Consider the following 27,350-nt stretch of genomic DNA (forward strand, 5'->3'; position numbering starts at 1 on the left):
CATGCCCCRGCCATGGCACTCACAGCCCAGAGAGCCAAACGTGTCCTGGGCTGCACCCAGAGCACCGTGGGCAGCAGGGGAGGGAGGGGATTCTGCCCCTCTGCTCCGCTCTGCTGAGACCCACCTGGAGCATCCAGCCCTGGGGACCCTGCACAGGAGCTGTTGGAGCAAGTCCAGAGAGGCCACCAGGTTGGCAAGAAGATGGGAACACCTTCCCTATGAAGACAGGGTGAGAAGGTTGGGGCTGTTCAGCCTGGTAAGAGAAGGCTGTGTGGAGACCTCATAAGAACCTTCCACTATTTGAAGGCAGGGAAGCTGGAGAAGGACTCTTCATTCGGAACTGTAGTGATAGGACAAGGGAGAATGGGTGCAAATTAGAAGAGGGTAGATTAAGATTAGGTATCTGAAGAAATTCTGTACTGTGAGAGTGGTGAGGCACTGGCACAGGTTGCCCACAGAATTGTGGATGCGCCAGCCCTGGCAGTTTTCAAGGCCAGGCTGGATGGAGGGCTGAGCAATCTGACCTTGAAGGTGTCCCTGCCCATGGCAGAGGGGAGTGGGACTAGATGATCTTTAAGGTTCCTTCCAACCCAAACCGTTCTGTGACTCTATGATTCCACAGTCCAACCTTTCCCAGCAAAAGCACAGCGAGACAAGATGACCCTGCACCTTGTCCAGTCAAATTTTGAAAGTGTCCGCTGTTGGGGAATTCACCACTTTTCTGGAGAGATTATTCCAATTGCTGATTGTGCAAAAATTTCCTATTGTGTCCAACTGGCATCTTGCCACAAGTAACTTGTACTCACGGCCTCTTGTCTTTTCCATGTGACTCCTGGCAAAAAAAAAGGAGTTGCCCTCTCCTTTGTAGACACCCTCTAAATCCTGGAACTTGTATTTTCTGATTTTATGAAGAACAGCCTACCATTCAGGCTTTSCCTTTATATGGGGTCTAATTCAAATATCAGTGAAGGCAAAAGAAGCCTTATTTAGCAGATTTTGGACTAGGTATAGAGTTCAAATAGAAAAATGATAGAAAGTGTTTATTATAGTAATTGATATAACTGCACTTTGGATGCATCAATATGCTCTCATAGCATTGGTTAAAATACAAAAAAAAAATTCAAAAAATCTCTCCCCCAAACTTCAACTGTTACAGTTCAAGTGGAGCCCTAGGTATATTTATGATTTTACCATCTATTAACTTTAAACATCTATTAACTTTTTTCTCCTTTTGGTCATGACACAAAAGCTCACACTGATGCACAACAGTATCTACAGCAGCAGAARCATATTCCTATCACAAGTGGTGAAGTTATCATACACGTGCATTTCCAAAAGAGTTGTTCCTTCATTTTTTTTAAAGAGTCTTTGATGGTTCAGTGATCACAAATAAGAGTAATTCCAAGCAATGAGTGGGAGCTAGATTTCCACTGAATTTTCTTTAGCTTTGATGAGCTTAGACATCATCAAATATTTTGCTTCGAGACATTGACAGATATCTTCCACCAGGCTGGTACCTGCAGAATCAATTTTAAATATGAAAAAGTGTCACAGGAAATAGAAAAATGAAGACCCATAAAGTCATCGAACTCTCATTGAAATCTTATTCCTTAACTCCCAGTGAATTACAGGATCTAATCTACTGAAATTTGTTTCCATGAGAATTTGATAGTCATTTAATTAAATTCTCATGTGACAAAGAAAACAGTGACAGGAATACTGGGAGTCTTACTAGTATAAAGGAAAGAAGTTGGATGTTTTGGTTAAACAGGAGTTTTTTCTTAAAATCCCAACCACACCAAAAACTAAACAAACAAATGAAAAATCAAAACAATAAACCCAAAMAAACAATGGTATCCAACTGTAGTTTGGATGCTTAACAGTACTTCTCATTGGGTATTCTTAGGAGAAATACAGTACCAAAGACAATGAAACAAATGCCTGCATGCTTACAGGGAAAAGAGACACTTCAAAAATTGTTGGTCAAATATACTTTAGAAACACTGTAAAAGCACAAATAAGGTCCAACACAAGCACACTGTAGCTCCTCACTGCAGTATTTACCAAAACCTGAACAAACACAAAGCCAGAATCTGGTGTCCTGACTGCCCTTAGTGTCCTAGAATGTTCTATCTATTGCAGGAGCTCTAGTTTTGAAAACCAACGTTGCATAAGCTACTTTTAGATTAATTGAAATTCCATACACAATTATTCCTGATTTATTACCTCCATCAAATGAAATKCAGGTTACTAGGGGAAGGTCAATTAAGCTTTGTGGCTCCTGGTTTTCTTTTTAAAGAAGTTTTAGAATGTTCCATTTTGCAAAATATGTATAGATGCCCTAATACTTCAGACTCTGTGCTTGAAAAGTATTTGCTCCAGAATAATTACATATGAATACTAATATTTTTAGYAGACAATTAGTTTCATGCTGCACAGAAACCAATTGCTGACAGAAATTCTAGGCTAGTTCCTCATTAAAGTCTTGTGCTTAAAAAGAACGGATGTGGTGGCATGAAACTAAAGCATTGTCTGGATCAAATGTGAAACTTGGCAGTGCCATTTAACAGCATTCTTTGCATGTTTCTGACCTGGCATTTATTTATTGATCTTACAAATAGAAGTCATTACTGAAACAATGATTTTTTTAAGACTCCTTTAGTTGGGGCAAGTTAARTTTTAGTGAAAATATAGTGAATGATAAGTATTTATGTGTGAATTTTAAATTATTTATCATTAAGTGATTCTACACCATACCCACCTCAAAAAAAAAAAGCACCCACACAATGTGTTATTTGTTTCTTAAATATGAGCAGAGCTTAGCAGTTACATAGGGTACTCCAGACTGAGCAAATTTGGTGTTGCAGTCCCAGCCACAGAATCACAAAATTCTCTATTACAGACAGAGCTACACAGTTGTCTGGTATTCTCTGCTCAGGAAGTTCCGATTTTAATTAACTTTAGTAGTTCCAAGATTTGATACCCAGCCATATTCCTGCAACAGATCCTGTAACACTCAGCTTTCTTTTCTGCAGCCTTTCCATAATGGATTTTATACTGGGAAATCAAGTGAGCTTTCTCAAGCAAGCTTTGTAGGAAATTACAGAAGACCTTATATTGTACATGTCTGAATTGAGGCATACACCTAGATCAGGTAGCTCGGTGTGCAGCTGCAGATTGTGCCCTGAATGGCAGGAAATGGGAGCTGCAGGCAAGGTGCCAGGAACAACTCACGAAAGGGACAGGGATCTGKGGCCCAGCCAGKGGACTGGACATGGACACTGTGCAGGAGCCAAGTGCTCAGCTGGAMGAGCCCAGGTTATGGTGGATCAAGACTGTGAGGGTGTAAAAGCTCTGGGATTCCTTTGTTTGGGATCCCTCCCTGGAGATACCAATTTGAGCTGTTATGCTGTTATGTACCATGATTAAAGGAACCAGATATCTGGGACTCTGCTATGGGAAACCTGTGGTCAAGCCAGAAAGGGAAGCTTTTCTGACTGTGGGAGTGTGGTTAGCAGGGAGTGCAAAGGGGACCCCTCAGGTCACTGGAGTTGCCTGTGGGGACAGGGCTTCAGTCCTAGCAATGAAAGTCTGGGGTGGCACAAGTGTGACTACTAGAGTGCCCCCTGAATGGTCACACTGGGATGTTTCCTTAACATGCAGGCCATTTACAAGTTTTATATGCAGCACTTTTCAGATTATGCCAATATTTAAAGCTACATACAAACTCAAATCTTACTCTGACAATTCTAGAAAACCTGGAACACCTTCAGGTTTTAACTGGTTTTAAACAATTCTCTTATCATGGGGGAGAAGGAAGAAAGAAAAAGAGTTGGATGAAATTATAAACTTTGTTTTCAAAACTTATGATACAGTTGTCATAGGCCAGAAGACAGAAGACATTAGAAACTTATAACTGGAAATAACAGAGAATAGTCCTCACCTTCCCGAGTCTGACTCAAGGGGGTCATCATTAACAGAGTCTGCATTAAAATCCAAAGGTTCTGCATCCTGAAGGAGTTCTATTCTATCTCTTTCAGTCCTGCCATTTGAACGGGTATACTTTGATAGTGCTGTATATGCAAAAGGAAGGAAAGGCATTTATTTACGCAGTGAAGAACTTGGAGTGWATGGACACATCAAATTTTAAAAACCGTAAGAATAATAACTATCTCATCCAATGAAAGAGCACAATAATTTAGAGCAGATTCAACATTAAAACAAACTTGCTCAAATTTGTAATATTTAAATTTGTATCTCCTCAGAAATGCATCCACAACTTTCACCTCTCAATTGAGGGGATGAGATCTACCTTGCAAAGAATCAAAGAAAATGAGAAACTACAGGCAAGGATTACTTTTAAAATAATCTCCCATTCATCTTCCTAGCTTTGTGTTTAAGATATCTAGAGGCTTCTTTTTGTTTGTTTTTCAAAAGACAAWCTCATGAATTACTGAAGCACAGTTGTTTTACAGTTCACTCTGCAACCTTCACTAGGTCAGTACCTATAGATTGTTTTAGTGTTCGAATGCTACATAATCATACAGTGAACATGAAAACACAATTTCATTTAGTCTACCACTAAAAWTCTGGGTTTCCAAAGGTGTACGAAGGAGGGGGAAATCTACCAGCATTTGCTTAAAAGCATATTCAAAGCTTCCCTCCTCCTCCTGCTGCCCTTTTTCCTCCTTTTCCTTCAGTTTCATTTTACTTGCTAGCTTACAAGAGCACAAAAAAACACTCTGACAAACTTTTTGGAAGTTTGAAATATCCACAAAAAAGTATTTTGCTAAGAGCCATTATCAAACGAAAAGTAGATGTACTTATGTGATTTTACGTTTGTTGGTCATCTCATTGCTTCATTAGTCCAAGCTGAGACAGTTCATTTGCAAGCAGAAGAGGTAAAATTTAAGATTCACAACACCCAACTTCAAGATGCATCATAAAGTATCTTTGTTGACAACTGCCACTCTCATGGTGATCATTATATATTCCACAAGACCAAGTAATTGGTCTTAAGAGTAGCCAGAATCTCCGATTCCAACTAGTTGGAGATGGAAAGAAACGTAACACTATTTTCAGTGCCTTAAATGGCAAGGCGGCTCTGAGCCACAGGAGTGAACGTTATCAGCACATCTTCTAAGACAAAAGGGAAAATATTTGGAACTAATTACACAGCCAGTGTTGTGCAGAGAGATACTAAAACAGAACAAAACAAACTTCCCCTCAGACCCAAAAAGCTTACGTCTATTGGCATTGGTCTCAGAGAAGCTGGATTCTTTCTGATCTGTGTGGACTGCTCTGCTTCTGGTGGACTCATCTCTATTTCCATACCGCTCCTTCCATTCCTGGAAAAAAGACCATGAAGGAAAAGAAGTTGTGAAGAAAAAGCAACACAACTGTTCAGCATCCTGACACAGGAAGAATTTTTGTTTCACTTTAAACTTAAAAWGTGTCTCTTCACCAAATCAGTTACCATAACTGTACTTCAGAAAAAGCCTTTTAGAAAACAAACTGCTTCTCAAATCTACACTCAAAGTTCACTCAATTACTCTAAGATATGATGGGAACCACTGCTTTTATTGATTACTACTTCCATCTAGTGGCAAAATGGAAAAATAACGAGATGCACACATAGCACAGAAAATGTTATTTAGTATCAGATCATTTCAGTGTATATTACATGTATCATACACTTGCTACTATTTTGCTTCACAACAAGTTCAAGTTCTAAAGTTATGGGATGGAGGGAAAGGATCAAAAGAAAGTTCTATGCAGTACTGGCTGTCATCTAGGATTAAATTACACCCAAGCTTGAAAAGCAAAGAAGTTTTAGTCCCAGTATTATCTTGCATGCATCATTTCTCTCATCCATCTCTTTGTGACTTTYCATACTAGATTTTGTTATAAACTAATGAAAAACCAAAGCTTCACAAATCTTTCAACACAGTAAGCACAGTAAATAAATGTTCGAATCAAACATTCTGTTTGTTATTCAGCAGAAACTATTAATTCTGTCTTAAATGTAATTCCCTCCTCCAGAAAAAAATAAAATAGAACCTGTCCCAATGACTTTCCAATGAGCATGCAAAACAATAAGTAAGTTTGGGAGGAGTTCACATTTCAGTGAGTATGACGATGCTGCAACTGCAGTTATTTCAAGCAGAGCAGTATTAGTGTAAGAGACTGATAACTAGTCATTTCAGATTATTCTGTATCCTAGAAATCAGAACCCTTTATAAAGCTTCTTATACATATCAGCCAGCATATGCCACAGCACATTGAGTAACAAAAGCATCCAAGTAGTGTCACTAAAATTGTCCTCCATGACCATCTATAATTAACTCCCAGTCAAGACTATTCAGCAAGATTAAACTGATTCCATTAATTATGGGACCAAGTTTTTTGTGAAAGAGAGCATTCTGAATTAAATAGCCGTGGTAAATCCTATCAGATATTGCAGTATCATATTAGAATTAGTTAAACAAATCTCATACCCTTCTTCTGTTTTCACCTTCTTCTTGCCTCTGTCGTTTTCTTTTCTCTAAAAATAAAAAAAACCTTTATTTGTCTGGGCTCTCTACAAGGAAAATAATTTGCAATTTTTATTAAACAAACAAGAAAAATCTGAAGTTTTGGATACCAACTGGGAAAGCAAAAAAAAAAAACAACCCAAAACCTCTTAGAAACAACTGCTAAAGTATGACATTAAGAAAAAACTCCWGTATTTTTGAATAGAGATCTTGATGAAGTTCTGAAACCCTGCCTATGACCCAAACACTTTGCGTCCATATCTGTTATAAAGCTGGAAGTCTAACATCACAGTTTCAATGTCATCATGACCTCTTGTTTAAGAGAATGACTTTGATCTTTCTCCAAAAAAAAATACTACTACTCTAAGTAAACCCAAGTTTTGCTTTTCATTATGGGAATAATGGCACCATAACACTGTGCTCAGAAATCTTAATTTCTGAACATTTACTCAAAAATCACACTGGCTTTTAGCAAATTTTAAGAAACACTTTCAATAAAAATTAATGCAAAATAAAAAGCCAGCCGATAATTCCAGTTCTATATAACAAGATGCTTACCCTAATAAAACACAGCTTCTTGACATAGGACTAGCTGACATAAAACTGAAGGAAATGATTGAATTTGTGCAACTCAATCAACACACTTACAAAAGATTCGTTTGTTGATGTTGATGTCTGTTAATTTAAATGTTACTGTTCCTTTATGACAGATTACACAAGCACCTGCTAAGGCATTATTTGATCAGTAACACACTAAAATAAAATACCTAAAATTCAGACAATGGATTAATAAAATTGGAACTTCATTTAAGATGTCAGTGAAGTCCAGACTTTACATAGCAACCACAGCGTTGTAAGTTCATTGCAGTTTGTGCTGTGGCCATTCTCAGTCTAGCTTTCAAAATACTGAACAGGTAGTAGGGGGTTTTTTTCTGCAATTTTCAGAAGAATTTAATCCAAAAATGTATTATATGACGAGGAAAAGGTTGAGGTACTTAATGCCTTCTTTGCCTCATTCTTTAYGAGTAAAACCAACTGTTGTTGGGGTACCAAGCTCCCTAAGCTGGAAGGCAAAGACTGAGGAACAGAAAAAAAAAACCCAAAATCCAAGAGGAAATAGTCAGTGATCTGCTACACTGCTTCAACATACACAGGTCTACAGGGCCAGATGGGATTGACCAAAGGGCACTGATGGAACTCGTCAAAATGTTCATCAAACCATTTTCCTTTCAATTTTCAATTGGGTCACAACAACCCCATACAATGGTAAAGGCTTTGGGCAGAGCATTTGGAAAGTATCCTGCTGGAAAAGGACCTGGGAGCACTGGTCAACAGTGGCTCAACATGAGCCAGGGTGTGCCAGGTGACCAAGAAGGCCAGTGGCACCTGGCCTGGATCAGAAATAGTGTGGCCAGCAGGAGCAGGGCAGAGATTGTCTCCCTGTACTCAGCACTGTTGAGGCCACACCCCAAATCCTGAGTTCAGGTCTGGGCCTCTCAATGCAGGAAGGACACTGATGTGCTGGAATGAGTGCAGAGCAGAGCAGTGGAGTTGGGGAGGGGTCTGGAGCACAAGTCTGATGAGGAGAGGCTGAGGGTGTTTATCCTGGAGAAGAGGAGGTTCAGGGGAGACCTCATCACTCCCTGAAGGGAGGCTGTAGCCAGGTGGAGGTCAGTCTCTCCTTCCAAAAACAATGAGACAAGAGGAAATTACCTCAAGCTGCGCCAGGGGAAAGGCTGGATAKTAGAAAAAAATTCTTCAGTGAAAGGGTTGTCAGGCATAAGCTGGTCAGAGAAGTGTTGGAGTCACCCCTCCCTGGAGATACTTAAAAGATGTGTAGTTTTGACACTTGGGGATATGGTGTAGTGGTGAACTTGGCAGTGTTGGCTTAAYGGTTGGACTCAATCTCAGAGGTCTTTTCCAGCCTTGATTCTACCGTATCATTTTTTTTAGTATGATTTTACAGGATGACTATGACAGAGGACCTAATTTACCTCTTCTGATTAGCTCTTTTCCTTCATCAATCAAATCAGAGGTCATTTCACTATCCCCCATGAACTGCTGGAATCCCAAAAGATTCAAACAACGAGTTCCTAAACTGGTAAAAGAAGAAGCAATTTTCTTTGTTAATTTCCAGTTAGTAACTTAGATATATTACAAAACAAAATGTTTTATATCCAGAACTGTATGGACAACCCAAGTAAAAAGGAAAAACACAGAAGAAAAGACAGATTGTTATACCAGCTGGGAAAACAGAAAATACAGAACTCACAACAGTAATTGGTGACCCAGAAAAGTAGGGTGACCTAGTTGACCCAGAACAGTAACACATTCCTAAATACAATTGAAAGAGATGAAATAACACTATTCAAACAGAGAGATTAAAATGCATATAGTCTGAGAGCAGTGCAAAGGATTTAACATTAGACAATTGCTTTAATTGTTCTCAGATRTAACAGAATTTATACCTATGTCAACTCTTCTTTGCCAGAAGACAATTCTTACAAAATTTCTGCTTATTATGACTTTGGTGTTTTTGAAACAGTAATAACATAGGAAAGCAACTTTCATATTAAGTTTCACTCAGGAGAATGTGTGTCATTCTTTTAAACTGTAGGGATGCCAGCTGCCCTTTTGGATAGCATTAGGCAGCAGTCAGACAGCAAGCTTGCTTCACCTTTCTTAAGCTAGTCCTGGAACTACATAGCATGAAGCCACTTTCACTTTTTCAACTTTACACCAGAAAACATAACTGCTGTTTTTGAACTGTTTTCCTTCCTCCAAACCAGAGTACTGACATCATGCTCAAAGTCAGCTTTATTGTATACTTATGCTGAGAAGTTTTTTGTTATACTACCTGAGCTTTAAGACTGCTGGATTAAACAAAGCAGACAGCCTTCCTCAATGGATTTTAGTTCAGCCTTCAGTTTTGCATATATCTGAATTAGGAGAGGATATTAAAGCAACTCTCTCTCCTTTTAATTTCTATTCTTCCTTTTCACTGCGGCATTCAAGACCCAGGATGATCATCGCAGACAAGAAGTCACACAAACTGTTTTGTCTTCTTGTTGGCATTCCTGTTTGTTATTTTGTTTGTTTGTTTTGTTTTGTTAGTTTTTTTAGCTCCACCACCACTTTTGTCACTTAACCTAAAGGTAAGCAGGGAAAACTCACAACTAGATCCTTGTTGTGTTACTATCTATACATGCACATACAGTAYTAATGGACACCCAAGGCATTTCAGTAGATTGTACTTGACTAAAAACATATACATTGCTTCTGACTGAATGGCAATGCAAAATTGAAGATATTAATATAAAGGTAGCTTGGCAAGGTCAGGCCAAAAGTATCTCACCCCTTACAGTATTCAAAAGCAGACATTTTAAAATCATAAAGCAAGAATGCAATTTTTCTGCAATTACCCTTCCAACCTCCAACAAACTGTGGCTTAGGGAAACAAGATCAATGCCTCAGAAACTTGTTATGAGTCTCTTAAAAAGTTCAATACCTAAAATTGCTGCTCATGTTTCTTAATTTATTAGAAAACTTTGTTGAAAATGTAGCTTCCTCATGGTAATTTTAAACTCAAAAGCAGAATATACATGTCCCCAGGTGCCAAAGTCTGAACAGATCACCCTTCAGAATCCAGGAATGAAGTTTAATTTAACTTAGTTATGAGTTAATACAATCTATGTTCTCAAAATGCATGCATTTCACCGATATAAATAGCAATCTATATGGTTAAGTTTTGCATTTTTATTAAAATGACACAATTTAACTACTGGAAAAGGAGTACTGAATCTCTTCATGAATTAGATGAAACTAATTTTACTAATGTAAAGAAACATGGAGGATCTGACTTGCAAATCACTTACCTAAAGTATGTAGCAATACAGAGAATGACAACAAGCATTGGGTAATAAATATAGAATCCATCTGCAATGAAGGACAGCACTCTCATGGATCCCATTATCTAGGAAAAAAATCCACAAGAACCAGCTCTAATTAGCTATAGTATACATAAACCCATTACGATTGTGCCTTCTCACATAAATACACCATCCTTTAAAATCACTGCAACACAGGCAATATTATCATCAGAGATCTGATTCAGAATAAGCAGATGTAAAGGCACCTCCAGCAGTGTATCCAATTTGAGGTTTCTAAAATGCTATTTTGTAGTCTTACCTACTCCAGAACATGTGCAAATGTGGTGGGTTTTTCATCTGTTATGAAAAGAGTCTCCAGAGAACACTAAGCATCTAGTTACAACAAGAAAGATTTGAGACATAACTTGCCACAGAAACTGGTTCTTCAATAAARCCAAACTCATTGGATTTCAGTAGGAAGTTAGGATTGCTCCCAATCTGTACAGCCCCACATGTTAAAGCCAGTGAAAGCTAAAACTAGTAGCAMTTTATATAAGGAAGTGAAGGACAACCTGAACTCCAAACTATAATACTTCACTTTCTTMAAATAAAGAGGCAAAAAAAAAAACTATTGATGATGCCTAGAGATCATTACCAAGCTCCTGGTCTATAACCAAATTTCTTACCCTGCTTAATACTTTCAAGAAGATTTGGACATTTGAATCTTACTATAAGATGTACTTAAAAATACCTGGCCTAATCTTCAAACTACATTGAAAGCTCAAACCCACATTTTCTTACTTACAGATGTGTAAGCAGTTGGCTGMGTGTTTTTGTGAGAGATTGTTGCATCCATGTGGGTCAAGCCCAGAAAGTTCAAGCACAATGGTGGAGTAAGACGGCAAAATAACCTGCAAAAAGGCAAGAGGCAACAGCATTTAAAGGAGTTTCYTACATTAAGTGCAAATCATAACTGGATCTCTCACAGAATGATATACAGTTCATTAGGAATTAGACAMATAAATTACAAATAAAATCATGTAAATGAAAATTTCATGGACATTTTCAATTCATATTTGATAGAACAYTTTAAAACATATACCAAATACTCACATGCCACTGAAAAGGAGACTGTATGCATCTGTCTGATGATGTGAAGCTAAGTAATAATAGTTAAATACACGGATCCTGAAGACAGTGGAGTAAACACAGATACTCAGGAAAAAGATGGTAAGAAAACAGGCCATCTAGGGAAAAAAAAGAGTTGTTAAGTWGTTTAAATGCAGAACTCTATTAAAGGTTTCAATGTGTTCAGCACACAGCCTGTCACATGCACAGACCATCTCCAGSCTTAATTTTTCATTTTGAGATGGGAGAATGCCACCAGCTCTGAGAAGAGTTTCAGGAGGTTTTCTGAACAATTCAAACTGAAAATTATACTTGTAACATTCTACAAATAAGCTAACACAGTTGACTCTAGGAACACTATTACTTACTATGCAAATAAAATGGTTGTAATTGCCTCAATAATTACTATGACTTGTCTGGCATTTCTTCCCATAAAAAAAAAGCAATTAACCTAAGTGTTTTCATATCTAGCTTTTCTAAGTATACTGGACTTTTTTCAGTTCAGTATCTTTACTKATAAATTTGTGCACACATATGCTAGCCACACCTGTAACTGGTCATCAGGAATTCCGGTGTAGTAAACTAAGGACACACACATAGCTGATTAGACAGCAAGTCTAATGAACACCTATGCTCCAAAATAATATTTCAGAAATTACTCTACATATGACATTCCTGCCAGCTGGGCCATGCCTTCATGTGGTGTTTGAGAATTTTAGGAAGTGGCTAAAAGCAGACTTCCTCCACAGAAACAAAGTTTGGWACTGTATATTTAGACACCTTCTGAAAGTTGATGGATTATTTAGCGATTTATTTTAGAATCTATTTGATCTACTGTTCTTATCATAACCATTTATCTAGAAAATATTTTTGTCAAGTGATTATCCCCAACTTACCTCTATGTATATATAATTATATGTCCTTTCTGCCAGCTGTATGAAAACCGCAAATAACGACAGAACTGGTTTTGTGCTGAAAAATGTGCACTCTGACCACACAACAATGACAGAGAACGTGGCCAGCACAACTGCAAGCACTCTGCAAAACCATGGTCGTAGAAGRCATTCCCAGTACCACTCTGGAAAAAAACAACACACACACACATCCAGAACAGGTTAATGAAAATTACAMAACCAGAAACAGAACTCCCTCACAAGACGCTTCRAAGTTTTCTACTGCTTTATTACAGCATATAACTGCTACTAAATYTGTAAATAAAATTTAGGCTTATGGTCAAGAGCATAAATTCGTATCTGCTAGCTATTCCATTACATAAACGCATTAATACTGTGGACTTGCTTCCTTCTATTGCAACAGAACTTCTTACATAAAACAATTGGTTCTTTTTATGGAATGTATCAGTTATGCCTTGACATACTCAAAATCTGCATTACAGTACTTACCAACCGTTGGTGTGTAGAAATACTGAATAATTTTATTCTCTGGTTCCTGGGAATGAAAGGTATGAACAAACTGTCGAGTTGCACTGCTTTCATTTTTTGCCACATCTTCTAAGTAAAATGCTTGCTCTAAAAGAATTTGCCACTGGACCTGTGTACGACGATGTCTCTGCACTGAATAGATTACCTACAATAAATCACAATAAATTGGGTTACAAGGTACTCATTTCAAGAAATGGCAGAAAATTCTTGCAAAATCTCTTGAAAATGTGTGAATTGCAGAGCTGAAAGACTAATTCTATATATTCATAGAAAGTAGGTAGTTAATTCTCTAAATACATAAATCACWGAAGAACTACATACATGATTACTGAGTTTTGCAGTTCTTTCATCACAAACCATCTGTAGCAGTAACAGCCTACTTTTTCTAACCTACCACTTTATTTTTGCAGTGAATATCAGGCTTTTACTACAATTTTGTYTTCAGAACACACTGTCAATCAACCATTACAAGGCTTATTCACGGACAGCTAAAATACTACCACAGTAAAACACAAGAAGAATACTTTTTACWTGTCCACAACTTTGATCACTTGGGATATTAAAACTTCTGTGCTTTCTTTCACCAAGAAAAGTTTCTGTTAAGTAGCTTAAAMCCACWGTACTCAACAATCCAGATGAAGTGCATTCAAAATCTTTGACAAGCATTTACTCTTATTACATCAGCATAAGTGAGGCATTCACCCATCTATTAATATACCTGCTTGTGAAGTTTGGCCAGACTTTTTTCACTTGGATAAYTGTTCTGTCTTTCATCAAAATCTTCATAATCATCCATGTTTCTACCCATTCTTTCCTGGTACTCAGTAGGGCACTGGAAGGAAAAGGGAAAATTAGCTGGGAGATGAAGGAGTAGCAAGCAGTTTTTGTTAATTATTTGTAGATGTTTGGGGCATTTCAGGCAACGGAAAAGCTCAGTCTAAGCATTCACTTTTCTCTTTCTACAACTTTCTCTACAACATTTCTCTACAACATTCTCAGAATACAASTATAATTATGTATGTCATAAGAAAGCATTTCACAAAGCAATTCCCTTCAAGAGTCTCAAAAGAAATTCAGAAAATGCCAGTAGAGATTTTGTAATAAGAGGAAAAGAAAATAAYGTACAAGTATCTGTATATGCAAGAAACACCTCCTGCCAAATGAATAATTATTRTTGAAGATGAGCAATTGGTTACCTTTTTCAGTATTGTATCAACACATTTCCTCAAGGGGTGGTTATATTTGATACTCTCACTTACTTTACGGACTTCCTGTTGACAGAAAAAATTGCAGAGTAGTTTAACTATGCTTAATTAAAATTGTCAATTAAATAAATCTTTAATACATTATAAATTTTTACTGGTSAGTTAAGAGTTGCAGCCCTCCTAACTGGAAAAGATAGCCATCAAAGCTTAAAAAAAATACAGCTTCCTAAAAGCCATTTCTTTACTAACCRKCTCATAAAGGGTGACATTTTAAAGKAACATCTATGTACTTTTTTAAGAAAGAACCTCAGTATGCAAACACTACTATACAACTGTGTGGAAGATTGGTTTCTATGCAGGAAGGCTGAAATGGAAAACACTTTCTTGTTTAAGTTGTAGGCAAAAGGGAGATAAAGAGCAAGTCCCACGGTCTGATTAGGGCATTGACCATGGCTTTAGGATGCTTTCTCCAGTGTGAGATCACCCACCACCAATGTGGTAAGGAAATGCTTCCCAGTGTCCAGTATGGACCTCTCTGGGTGCAGCTTTGAACCACTACTATGTGTCCTATCACTGGATACTAGGCAATAGAGGTGAGCATCTCCCTCTCCAGGCATTTGAACAATGCTCTTAGTAATGTGCTTCAATTTTTGGTTAGCCCTGAAGTCAGACARCTGGATCAGATGACTGTTGTTGGTCTCTTCCAGTGGAAATACTCTCTTTTAAGTCCTATTCTGGTAAAAAAAAAAGTCTTCATTGCTCATTTCCTAGTAAGTTTTGTAGTCCCACTAAGATGTTTTTAGCAGTTTCTTCAAAATGCTATTACTGATGAAAGAAGAGTCTACTACTGATTTATACTGATACATATTACAAATTTCCATCCTACCCTACAACAGTTCATACATATTATTCCAAGCCAAGGTATCCCAGCAGTATTCCTGGTATTCCCAGAACCAGGAATAGCTATTCAAAAGGCTGGATTTCCACTCTATTCCTGTACATTAGAGTCTATTGCTCACTGACACCTAACATTAGAGTCTCAACAGAAACCTGGAAAAAAGCAAATATCTATACATATTCTTCTAAAAAGCATCTAAGTGTGGCACCATAATATGGAAACTCTTCTCAAGATTTCAGAAATACTCCTTGAGCAAAGCATAAAAGAAGTACACAATTTGAACACCAGTGAAACATCKGTACTGACTATTCAAGTTCACTCTGAAATATTATTTGTACCAATATTACTTCAAAAGGGTTGATAAAAGAAYAGACTCAACAAATAATGGTTGTCAAGTTGTTATGACTTTTAAGTTCTTCTCCACAGCAAGGACTATTTGTGCTTTGACTTCTTCATGGATCAATTGTTATCAAGTAGCACACTATGATAATTTTCTTAGTATACAGATATTTCACAGTAAGCTCATGCTACTTATGTTTCCTTGCCACCAGCTAATTCAGACACAAGTAACAGCAACCTTCACTTTTTTCATAGTTAAAGCTAGTTACCTCCATAATATCCTCTAAATTCTCTTCTGCATCTGCTTTTTCAGTCATCAGTTTAGCAGCTTTGAAATAAGTCTTCATGAGCAGATAACCCCTCTTGGCCCCATTCCAGTGAGAACGAGGGATTTCCACCAAACCGTAACCCAAAAGCAACACAAGAAGGAACAGACCCCATGTGTTTGCAGCAGCTATTCCAATAGTCTGAAGTTGGTTCCTAAGGAAACATAACAGTATAAAAAACCCAAACAAACAACATCCTCTGACCCCACCTGCAAGAAAGCAGCCTTGAATGTGCACCAATACGACTTCCACATTAACACGAACAGACTCAGTATCACGTAAATTTTTGCCTAGAGCCAGTCTGCTACTTATGCGTGTTTAAAGCTGCTACAATTTTCCTGTCTCTCCCATATTTCTGCCCAATATGGAGGGAAGATAAAAATTTATTTTGTTAGTTCTCAAACAAACAGTTCTCTGAAGRAAAACTTTCCTTTAGGAAACAACATGAACTTATTAAACTTACTGAAAGTGTGGTCAAAACAGCATAATGGTAGTCACTGTAASAAACAGCCTCAGAAGCCAGCACTTGTATTAAGAATATTGTTTTCAGAAATATGTATTCAGATTTGTATTCCATGTAGTATGGAAGATTRCTAGCAATTTACAGATGTTAATTACTTTAACTTTCCTTTCCACCTTTGAAATCTACAGCATTCAGAAGCACTGGAAATACTGATCTTTTTAAACATATTGCTCTGAAAACACTGAAAGTTTCTGCACTAACTTTACAAAWGTGCTTGTATGGAGAAAAAAGCACTATTGCAAATACAAGAGGATTCCTCTGCTGTACATATCAAATTCAGAAAACCAAAGACAAAATTTCTAGAAATACTCAAAAAAGCTCCATTTCATATAAAAAAGTTAACATAACTTTCTAACTGCCTAGCAAAACATTAAGTCAACTTAAGTTTAGTTTAATTTTTTCAGAAAGACCCATTTCATCCACAGAAGAAATTATCTGTGAATTCTGTAAGAGCTCATGCAAATGTGTACAACACTATTCTTACCATTGTAAATTGAAGTTTGGGTTTACAGCCACATATATTAGAAATGCTCCAAAAATCAGCAAGTAAGTGCCATAATAGATGGCATTCTCAATCAAAGCAGTTTTAATCTTTCCAGTGATGGAGAACCCTCCGGATCTAGCATATGACTGCATGAAAGGTAGCAGAATCCTAGAAGAAAAGAAAACAAAACAAAACCACATCAGCCAATAAAAAAAAAAAAAAAAAAAAAGAGCAAAAGAGAACAAAGAAAAACCCCAGCCCCCAACAATAAATCTACCAAGCACCCAAACCATCAATCCCTCCCAAAAAAAGTACTTTAGCAATGTCAGGTTGCTGAGACACAGGTGTTAAAGACTCCTAAGCTTCTAACAAATTAGCTACTTATGTGTTTTTATTCTAGATGTACCTGTCTGATGGCAAACCTTAAATAAGSTGCAGATAAAAACAATACAGTTAGCTTTACTACGAAAAATCTATGATAAATAAGAACCAACTACCAACCCTGATATCCTTGAGTAACTACAAAAACAATTATTTGATGACATGTTGGTCAGAAACTACAAAAAGCACAGACRACCCAAAACCCCATAGACAATCTTTTTACTGCAGCTATATATATAGCTTTATACAATATATCCAATAAAACAAAACCATTTATCATAATATTCTAAAATTTCCCAACTTATTCATGGAACTTTTTCAGTATCTGGTTGCCTAAACCCCATTTTTCAAGACAATCTATCCAGAAAACCTACATGTGTAAACTGCTCAGTTTCAACCACAAAAGCAAACCAAGGGTAAACAGTTGCCACCTGAAATTTGCTTCCGCAGAAGCAAGAAAAAAAAGAACATGCATAAATTAGTACAGTAGTTATTATAGAAATTTCACTGCCAGCCCATAATGCACTATATAAAAGCTCTTTGCCATACTGATACACAAATTTAAAGAATGTTATGACTGGCGCACTTAAAAATTATCATAGTCTTTGATATATTCTTCTGCCCTACTTACCATGTTAAAAACTGAGATGTCCAATACACAACACGCCAGAAAATTGGCATAATTCCATCAGGAATATAACTCCAGGGTTTGAAACATTTTTGTTTGCTGTTACAATGTAAAGATTATTGTCAGTTGCAGAGCCATGAGTACAAAACACATTTTCTATAAATTCCTATCCAGAAAAGCCCTTGAAAACAGCATAGAAGGTAGTACAATACTATTCAAATACATAGTCAATAATCATTCATCTCCCAAATAAATAAACTGAATGATGACATAGAAGTATTTATTTTATATTTATATTTTCCTAGCCACAAATAACATATCTGGACAGGACATCTCTCTTAGAGAAAAAAACAGAAGCTCAAACACTGAAGAGGAATATTGAACAAAGAATTTTAAGGTTACAATTTTTGGTTTTCGGTAGTAATTACTTCAWACACAAAAAGAACACTTTTTTAGATAGAGAAGCACTGAACTTTAGTTAATGCAGCATATTTTTAAAAATATCTAGGGACATCATCACCTAAAGTATTCAGCTGTACAAAAATGTACTAGTCGCTTCTTCTGTCACCCAGCAGGAGAAAAAAAAAGAAAAAGGGRGGAAAAAAAACCTAAAGGAAAACCCAACCAATAAACCAACAAACCCCAAAAAACAAAGTATCCATCTACACTAAGGCAGTTTGTTTTTTAACACACACCTGTCCAGGTAATGAAGCAAGGGTGAGTCAAGGGGCAATAAAGTCAACTTAGATAGGATTACCTAATGAGAAATAATTGGTGTTTTCCAGGGTCAAACTAGTTAAGCCTGAGTTGTTAGTTTTTATGTGCACAGCCTAAATATTTTCAAAACTATAAAATTAAGATAGAATGACAGCTAGTATGACTAAAGGTTTCAGCATCTCCAGAAGAGAATGTGCCAGGTAMCTTATAGTATCTTCTAGTACCGAAGGCAGCTTATGAAAAAGGAGGGAACTGGACATTTGTATGGGCAGAGAGTGACATGACAAGGGGCAGTGGTTTTAAACTGGCAGATGGCAGGTTTAAATTAGAGATTAGGAAGAAATTCTTTACTGGTGGTAAGGCACTGGCACAGGTTGCCCAGAGATGCTGTGGATGCCCTATCCCTGAAGCGTTCAAGGCCAGGCTGGATGGGGCTCCAAGCAACCTGGTCTAGTGCAACATGTCCCTGCCCATGGCAGAGGGTTGGAACTGGATTATCTTTAAGATTCCTTTCAATCCAAACCATTCTGTGATTCTATGAAAAAAGTCTGTCTGAAGCTGTAGGTAAACTGACAGGTTACTGAACAGTTTTCAAATTGTGTATTTACTGACCTTCATTTAATTAACACACACTGGGTAGTCTTAAACAAAGTGCRCAATATTTTGTCATTAGGTCTGTCATTTTACCATTTTACAATTCTTCCAGGCCCTGGAAGGAGCAGCAAGACTGGCAATACTTTGCACAGACATATCAGCTGACATTTTAGAGGCTCTGATCATCTTACAGGTAACTACACTGCACACATCAACAACACGGGGACAGCCCATACAGGCAGCAACAGAAAGAGCCCATATTAGCCTACTTCTCCATATTTAGGGATTGCTTTCTTCCTGCCAGGACACAACAAACAAGCTGTCATTACTTTGGTGGAATACAGTAGATTTCAGATAACTCCAATTACTATGTATAYGTAATTACAATAAGCAATTAGATACACTGCTTAGTGTAAGACAAGCTGATAATTTCATTTATAAGTTATAAAATTAGATTTTYAGGTTTAAAGTCTAAGATTGCGAAGGATAAGCAGTTACTCATAACCCRGATTGCTCAACAAGCTTATCCCTATTTATTTAACAAAAAAAAAGGAAATCTAATGCCATAAAAAAAGAATAGTTGGGTAATCAGCTAGAACTACTATGTATAATAACTCCCAGCAGATACAGATTCACTTATCCTCACCTCTTCCCTCACTGTCCTGTATATTCACAAATTTCAAATTTTGCATCACACATACAGATAACACTTGTTTATTAGTTTTAAAAACAYAATATACTCCTACCAATTAAAAAAAGAAAATCCTAAAATTCACTCTAAAGAAAAAAACTTGTAACTCATACCTTGGAGCAAGAGTAACGTAAGAGCCATTACTTTCAGCAGGACTGGAGTTAACCGCAAGTTTGCATCGATTATAAATAGTCTAAAAGACAATTTATTTTGTATCAGTGACCCAAGACTTATTTAAAAATAGTAAGTCCTATTTTAACACATTTCCTGCACTTCACATTTACATAAGAAAAGTTACATAGTACAAATTGTTACATAGTACAATAAACTAATAAACATTCTAATAAACATTCAAAACAACATGCAATCTGCAGAAGTATGTAAAATGCTGAAAGTGTCTTTACAGTGCCTAAGCAGATTAAAAATAGTGCTATAAACAAATGAGGGACGTGTAAAATGTCTGAAATAGATTTGTTATCTAATGASATAAATGAAAAGTAAAATTAATTATAAACACAGATATTGTCATGTTTATTACRAAACTACATAGATGATTTCTTTGCTCTTCCTAAGAAATGGTCTTTCAAAATCTTTAACTTAGAGAAACACCATGCACATTTGATGCAATTAAGCAGGATGTCTTGCATGTTTCTTACCGTACTGACATCCAGAGGCAGTATGAAYACAATCAGGAAGCAGAGATACCAAGCCAATAGTGTTGCAACGATCACCAGCCTATGCTGTTTCTTGAAGTCTCCATATCGGTGAAGTAGGAATAAGGCCAGGAAAAAGACAAACACTATCTCRAGGCCCAGCGCTGCACCACTCATTGTTAAATGTTCACTCCAGCCACACCACACTCACTTGGGAAATTAGATCAGAACTGTTAAGACAAAAAGACATTTAACTACATTACATTCTCTGGAAAACATTTATGCAGGAGTTGTTCAATGGACATTTTCAAACATATTAACCAACTTTCAGTACTTCACATGACTAGGACTCTGATCAGACACAGATTTTCAGCAAGGTGCTCTGAAGCCCTTTGCAGAAATCAAAGTATGTCATTCCAATGCTGTAATTTCCAGTAATGTATTAGGATAACTCCTGTTCATCTTCTTGATATACAATAGACCCAGAAGGCAAATCTCAGCCCCTGAACAGACTACTAGCCCAACTTCAAGTCTAGCACAAATTTCAAGAGAAAAACCTATTCTGCTCTTTTTTTCCCCCTTTTAGAAGTAAGCAACTAATTTGGACAAAGGGTTAAATGTTTAAATTAAGTGTTTCAGGATAGCTAATGAACAACTTTTTTAATGGAGCGTTACTTCAACTACATATTTAAAGACTATACACAAGAGTTAACAGAGCATAAAAACACAGTMAAGTATGTGTTAGTCTATTTGTAATGTACCTCTTCTAGGTTTGAAATTTCAAGAATTTCAGTTCACTTTCCTACTCCTCTGGTACTCTTGAGACAAACCTCAATTCTTTTGGTATTAGTTTGCCATGATGYATTTTCACTTTGCTCATCCTTCTGGGTTTAGTTACTCTGTTACAATCAGAACTGCTGCAAGTGCCTAGAAMGTCCATACAGCTTCATACAGACAAGCTATTATGCAAAGTGACAGTGAACTGCACAAATCCATTACAGAAATTTTCGCTGAATTGTTACATTTTAATTGAAACTGCCTCAGACCTTTTTAATAGGCATCCTTTTACTACAGGCATTTCATGCATTATTAAAAAAAAAAAGTTTATTACTGTGGCCAGTCTGATTTGCTTCTCCTTCAAGATTAACATTTGGCTGGTTTGATTTAAGCGAAATAGTATTTGCTATGGCTTTTCCACTGTTAAGACTTTCAGTATTTTCACTTTTCTAGAGATTTAAAAGAAATGCTATTACTAAAATTCCTCTCTACTTACTTTTAAATCCCTTYAAAATTTGGTAAAGTGAACCATTTCTTTTACTAATTTCTCAGTAAACTGCTTAAGCAGATGTATTATGCTTGAGGGCACTAAGCARTGAAAACTCTTATCTGCACTAAAAAAATTCAAAGATTGTGATGCCATTACTGCCTTGAGGATGYAGAACAACTATTCTTTGCTTTTCTTTTTTTCCTCAAAGAATTTGTTTTTCTCAATTTTCCACTTCCACATTTGTGTTTCAACAGTAAGAGCATGTTTAGTCCACACCGGCTATTATACACAGAGCATCCAATATTCCAAAAATAAGTTACTTTCCTGTTTCTTGTCRAAGATGCACATACTTTACCACCTTTCATCAAACATTTTTGCCAAACTGTCAACATTTCCATTAGGACAAAATAACCCCTTACTATCTGTCTGTACTATACTTTAGCTAGATCATTTGTACAATCAAAATCCAGGATATCTATTTCTTAATCATTCACTCTAAGCAAGTCCTTGGCTGTTCTATTGTATCATTCTTGTTTCCTCAGATAAGTCTTTTGTATCCACAGTGTAGCAGCAAATTTCACAAAAACAAAAACAAATAAAAAAAAAAAACCAAAACCAAACAAACCTAAAACAATTACATATTGACCTCATTAAGGCACTGCTATCTGGCATGTAGCTTTTAGTGCCCATTACCGCCACACCTTTTGTTACATAAACAAAATAATTATACAGCATATATTTCATTAGTCACAGTTTTACTACAGTCACACCTAAAAAGCTGCTGTCAAAACAGAAGGTAAAAAGTTTTTGAGTGAGATGCTGTACTAGCTTCTGTCATGAGGGGACTTCCATAAATACTTTTAAAATGTATTGAATATGCTAAAATAAAGAGGGAATTGAATTCTACCACAACTCAACTCACTTTCAAAGACAAACATGACTTTGCAGCTATCAGTAAACCAGGTCTTTGTGTTCTTACCTGGTTCCTATTTTAATCACAAAACACAAGAAGAAAGGCCTATTTTTTCATAAGACTGCGACTAATAACAGAGTTGTTTTGAATTAATCTATACACATTTTCAAAATAACAGTTTAAAAATTTTAGACAGAAATCTAAAAGAAGCTCTCCACATAAAGAGATTAAACGGGAGAAAATCCACAAAGTGAGAAATGCAATGCTTGAGAGGTRAAATAAATCCAGCCCAAGTGTGAAGACATATTTGGGACCTGAGCTACTAGAATCAGRTCTTAAAATACATTACTGCAGGCTATAAAGCCATGTCTTCCTGTGGAGAGCAGCATTTGCCTTTGAACCTGGTTGCTAGTTCAAAGAAAGGTAAGCTCCTTACCCATTATCCTGTTTCTTCACTTTRTTTAGACATCCATCTCACTATTGGCATACAGCTACCCAGTATCACCTAGTTGAAATTGCAGAATCTCTAAAAAGATATTGTCCTGAAATAACTACTTCAGAAGAGCTCTCTTGTACTGCGCAACCTTCAGCGGCTTAGATGATGCTCCTACTAAAGCAAGGACAAAGTAACAAGAGCCCTCACGATGAATGGAGAAGTATTTATTGAGATACTTAGTTTCTGATGAACCAGGCAACTACAGATTGATACAAATAAGATYAAAAACCGAAACACTGGCACGGGAAGTGCAACATAACCAATGAAGGACAAGTACAAGCTCTTGTGTTACCATAGGATTTTCGGCTTTTCAGACACAGACAAAATCAGTTAAGTTTTTTATTTTAGCCAGCTAATAGTTCTGCAAGCATCATAAGGGGCTCAATTCAGACTTAATTCCCTTGCACACTCCCTGCCATCAACAGTATTAAATTACCCTGCCAATTTAAGACTAACTGCATTCATGACATCTACATTACAAATGAATTAACCACTCTGCCTGATACAAAAATACTCAAGTTACTGAAAGAAACAGCAGAGAGTGAAAAACCCCACACTTTCTCAGACCTTTTATAGAGCAYTAAATTTATCAAAGACAGTCCAATAGTACATTCTTAAAGAAAGGCTAAAAAGAGTAAAGCAGTCTGTGAAGGATCCCCCCAAGTCTCCTAGAAAATGCTGGAGGAGGCCTGAGCTGCAGGTAAACACTGCTTCACATATTTTACAGAAAAGTATAAATAGGACTAMAACCTGCAGGATTTGCAGACCTCCAAATTCTTTCCCTCCAGGAAACACACACTATTTCTCTATCCTATATTTCTGTGGTTGATTGCTCCTGCTTAAACACAAGCACAAAATTCTGCTCACTTGTACCTGTTTCCTCTCACAAGTTTCCAAATTTTACTACCAGACTCAAAATTATGTGGAATCCTTCACAGTCCTGTGCCTTCTTTAGTTTTAATAATTACACTATTTCATTCGGGAAACTGTGAAAACCATGACAGGTATTTGACATGAGAATGGCCTCCTTAGTCTCAACAGTGGCTCTTCCCAGCTTTCTTTCCCAAGCAAAATCATCCTAGGGAAGAGAATCAAAAGTATTACTAAGCAATACATAAGATTATCAGTTGATCCTTTTGTGCACAGTAGGTCCATCAGTTGTTACTGAAATAGATTAGATTACTTCGGCTGCTTGTTCCTGACAAACTGATGATGTCTTTTACCCAACTATTATATTCTAAATACTTACAAATAGCTTTAGTGCCAGAATTTYTTTCAGGAATTCAAAAAGAAGAGGAGTCTGCCAATCTGTAGCTGTGCCTGTCTTTCAAACATTACTAATAAGGGCAGCCACCATGCTTCTGATTTTACTATCTTTGGTACCTCAGACACACCAAGAATACTACAGTCTTTTTTCTTTTTCTTGAAGYATGCTCAGGTAGAGATCATCAAAAGATTTGGAAAAGCTGCATTTCCAGACATCTTGGGTATTTCAGTTGAAACACTTGAAAAACCAAACAGCCTTACTCTGTGTTTTTAAACATCATAATTACATATGAACAAACCTGGCACCAAAAAAGTTGCCAAACTATGAAAGGGATATTAGAGACAGTTATGGGCATAACTGAGAGCCTCAGCACACCAAAAGAAACATCTCTGCACCAGCATCTCCCATCTCAAGCTGAATTCACAACTCACCTTCAAGTATAAAARCTGCCTTCTCCAGCAACATATCAACGGCCAGCTCAGTGACAACCTTCTGCCTTTTTGTCAGGGAATAACCTGCTAATTCTTATTGAGGTTGCACAGACACATTTTACTCCGCAAAAGGACCTGTGTTTGGTTTCKGAAGCCTGGCCTACTCAGCAAAATTATGCTCTTAAGAATCATAAAGTAAGACTTCACTTTGCAGTCAAGGTTAAACCTTTAGTACTGATAGAACTGTCCCAGAGTAAGAGCCCTTGACACTTCCATCTTTAAACAACAAAATGGGCTAACTTATATTTCAGAACTCACAGAGAAGGACAACAAGCAAAGCAACAATAAAAATAGTCTCTTCAGACATTTTAATACCCAAATCTGCATAGTTGTAGAGATTTCTTTTTGCTTGGTTTAGGGGAGGGGTAGCATAGCGGGTTTTGGTTGGTTGGTTTGGGGTTTTCTGTTTACTTTATTATTACACACTGGCTCTTACAGCTTGGGGGAAAGAATAAGTATTTATAAACAGACAACAAAGAGTTGCTTTATCTCAGTACAGTGAGAAGGCTATCTAAAGGAAGAAAGTAGCCACAAATTGCCCAAAAAAACCAACCAGAGAAGTTATCTGATTGCACTATTTGAGAGAAACAACTTCTGAGATTAGTGAAGAAAGTGATTTGCATGGCTTTGTTCTTCTAGGACACACTAATGAGTTTTTTTATTATATTTTATTAGTAYGTGTCAGTTCAACCATTTTCAACCAGTGAAGAAAATATTTAAATTTACTAAGCATTTAACTGATAATAGATCAATATTTAGGGAAATAAGTTTTGCATCTTCTAATTAAAGGAAAAAAGATGTTGTGTTGACTCCACTCAAAATAGTACTATCTGATTTGTTAGGAGACTGGGCTCTCCACAGTAGCACTAAATGAAAGACAAATGCTTGACCAAGGAACATCAAGGTTTTTRTGTTCAAATGCAAGCAGAGACCATCAGTACAAGACCATGGCAAGCTCATTTGCTTTACACAGTGCTGTCTTATCCTCTACTAAAGGATCACAGAATCATTAAGGTTGCAAGAAACCTCCAAGATCATCAAGTCCAACTTTTAATTTATTAAGCACCACAGAGGCTGAAGCTTTTAAATAGTTTAGAGAAGCATGCTGAAAAYGACACATAGAAGAAAATAACTCGCTTATCGGAGGAACTGAAATAGAATCAAATACAAGCACTGTGCAGGTGCAAGTAGAATCTAAAAAAAGAATAGAAATCGCTATCTGGGAGACCAGACTAATGCACTCACACAAAGCAGGTGTCAGTAAGGCAGTCACATGACTACTGCCCCAACACTGCATTCAGGCAAACAGACTATATGGTAATTTCCAGATTGTAAAAATTAATTGGATTTTCAGCAAAAACATCTTTCGATTTCCCATACATTAATAGAGAAGAGTGACAAGATTCACACACAAAAAAAAGGAGCTGCGGAAAAGGTGAAATAAACACAGCTTTTTTTTTAAAACCAAAACTCCACCTCTTTTTCATCTGATTATCTGCTTAAATAACCTTTGAACAACTGTTCCGTGACTTAAGTTAAAATTGGAAACGATTAAAATTTTTCATTTAAGATGATATGAATATTAATTTGAGTCACATCATTGTCTGTATGTGATCTGAAGTTCTGTGTTCTGCCACGGGTTCCATTACCACCCTYAATTTTACAGGCACGTTTCTCCATCGTTTTGCAGTAAACAAAGGACAGCATTTGCAAGCAAGTGGTTGACTAAGAGCGGGGTTGCAGGTGTGTTCAGAATTAGTTTTCCATCCCCACCAATTTCAAAATAAGCAGTTTGGGAAAAAATAACGCAGGATGAGCTGCATTGCTGAAAGTCAGGCTGGCTGTGAAACACGGTTTGAAAAGATTGCAGGGTTTGAACGAGCGTGGCGAGGGTCAGCACCAGCCACACACGGATAGTTTCAGGTCTTCCCAGAGAAAATCTTCCGTGGTTTAATGTGCCAGCGCTCCCCGTTCGGCCGTGCGCGCACAGGCCTGTACAGCACAGGAGCGAGCTCGGCGGACACGGAACCAGCACGGCCCCGCGCTGCGTGCCCGGGGTCCCTGACGGGAGGGCAATATTCGGGACAGGAGCCGGGAACCGAGCCCGCCGGTCGCCCCCTCACCCAGCAATGCCCCGCGACCACCCTTCCCTCCGCGTCCTTGCCACAGGGGACGTGCCCGGCGGCTGCCGCTTCCACCCGGCCCCCAACCCCGCTCAAGAGAACCGGCCCAGCCGTGACTCGGCACTGCGGCCCCGCTCCGCCCGGCCCCGCGTCCCGCCCGCCGCCGCCTCACCACGGCCGAGCTGCCGCTCAGCACCGCGCCCCCCGCGGGGTTCCGCCGCCCGCCATCCCGGCCGGCTCCGGGCTCAGAGCGTGGCGCAGGGAGCGGCGGCCGCTCCCGGCTTCTTCCGCGTCGGAGCTGCCGCCATTCGCCGCCCGCCGCCACCGGCACGGCAAGGCCCCGCCCCCGGGAGGGCACAGGGCTGCGAACTACAGCTCCCGG

The 27,350-nt window shown here is 37.7% G+C and overlaps 1 protein-coding gene across 1 annotated transcript; it reads right to left on the bottom strand.

The window, feature by feature from the left end:
* Positions 1–1,388: 1,388 nt before the first annotated feature.
* Positions 1,389–27,305, bottom strand: LMBRD2 (LMBR1 domain containing 2). The gene is made up of 18 exons (XM_057364671.1): positions 27,141–27,305; positions 20,415–20,641; positions 19,872–19,951; positions 17,760–17,855; positions 16,748–16,915; positions 15,684–15,894; positions 14,169–14,243; positions 13,691–13,804; positions 12,934–13,117; positions 12,427–12,608; positions 11,516–11,649; positions 11,208–11,313; positions 10,409–10,506; positions 8,528–8,631; positions 6,498–6,544; positions 5,246–5,348; positions 3,944–4,073; positions 1,389–1,517 (listed from the first exon to the last, which is right to left on the bottom strand). Exons 2-18 carry the CDS (start codon positions 20,586–20,588, stop codon positions 1,457–1,459), a joined length of 2,067 nt encoding a protein of 688 aa, XP_057220654.1. The 5' UTR covers positions 20,589–20,641; positions 27,141–27,305; the 3' UTR covers positions 1,389–1,456.
* Between the last annotated feature and the right edge of the window lie 45 nt (positions 27,306–27,350).

This window comes from Malurus melanocephalus, unplaced genomic scaffold (assembly GCF_030028575.1).
Source record: "Malurus melanocephalus ecotype Western Australia unplaced genomic scaffold, MMel_1.1 scaffold_41, whole genome shotgun sequence".
Taxonomy (NCBI): Eukaryota; Metazoa; Chordata; class Aves; order Passeriformes; family Maluridae; genus Malurus; species Malurus melanocephalus.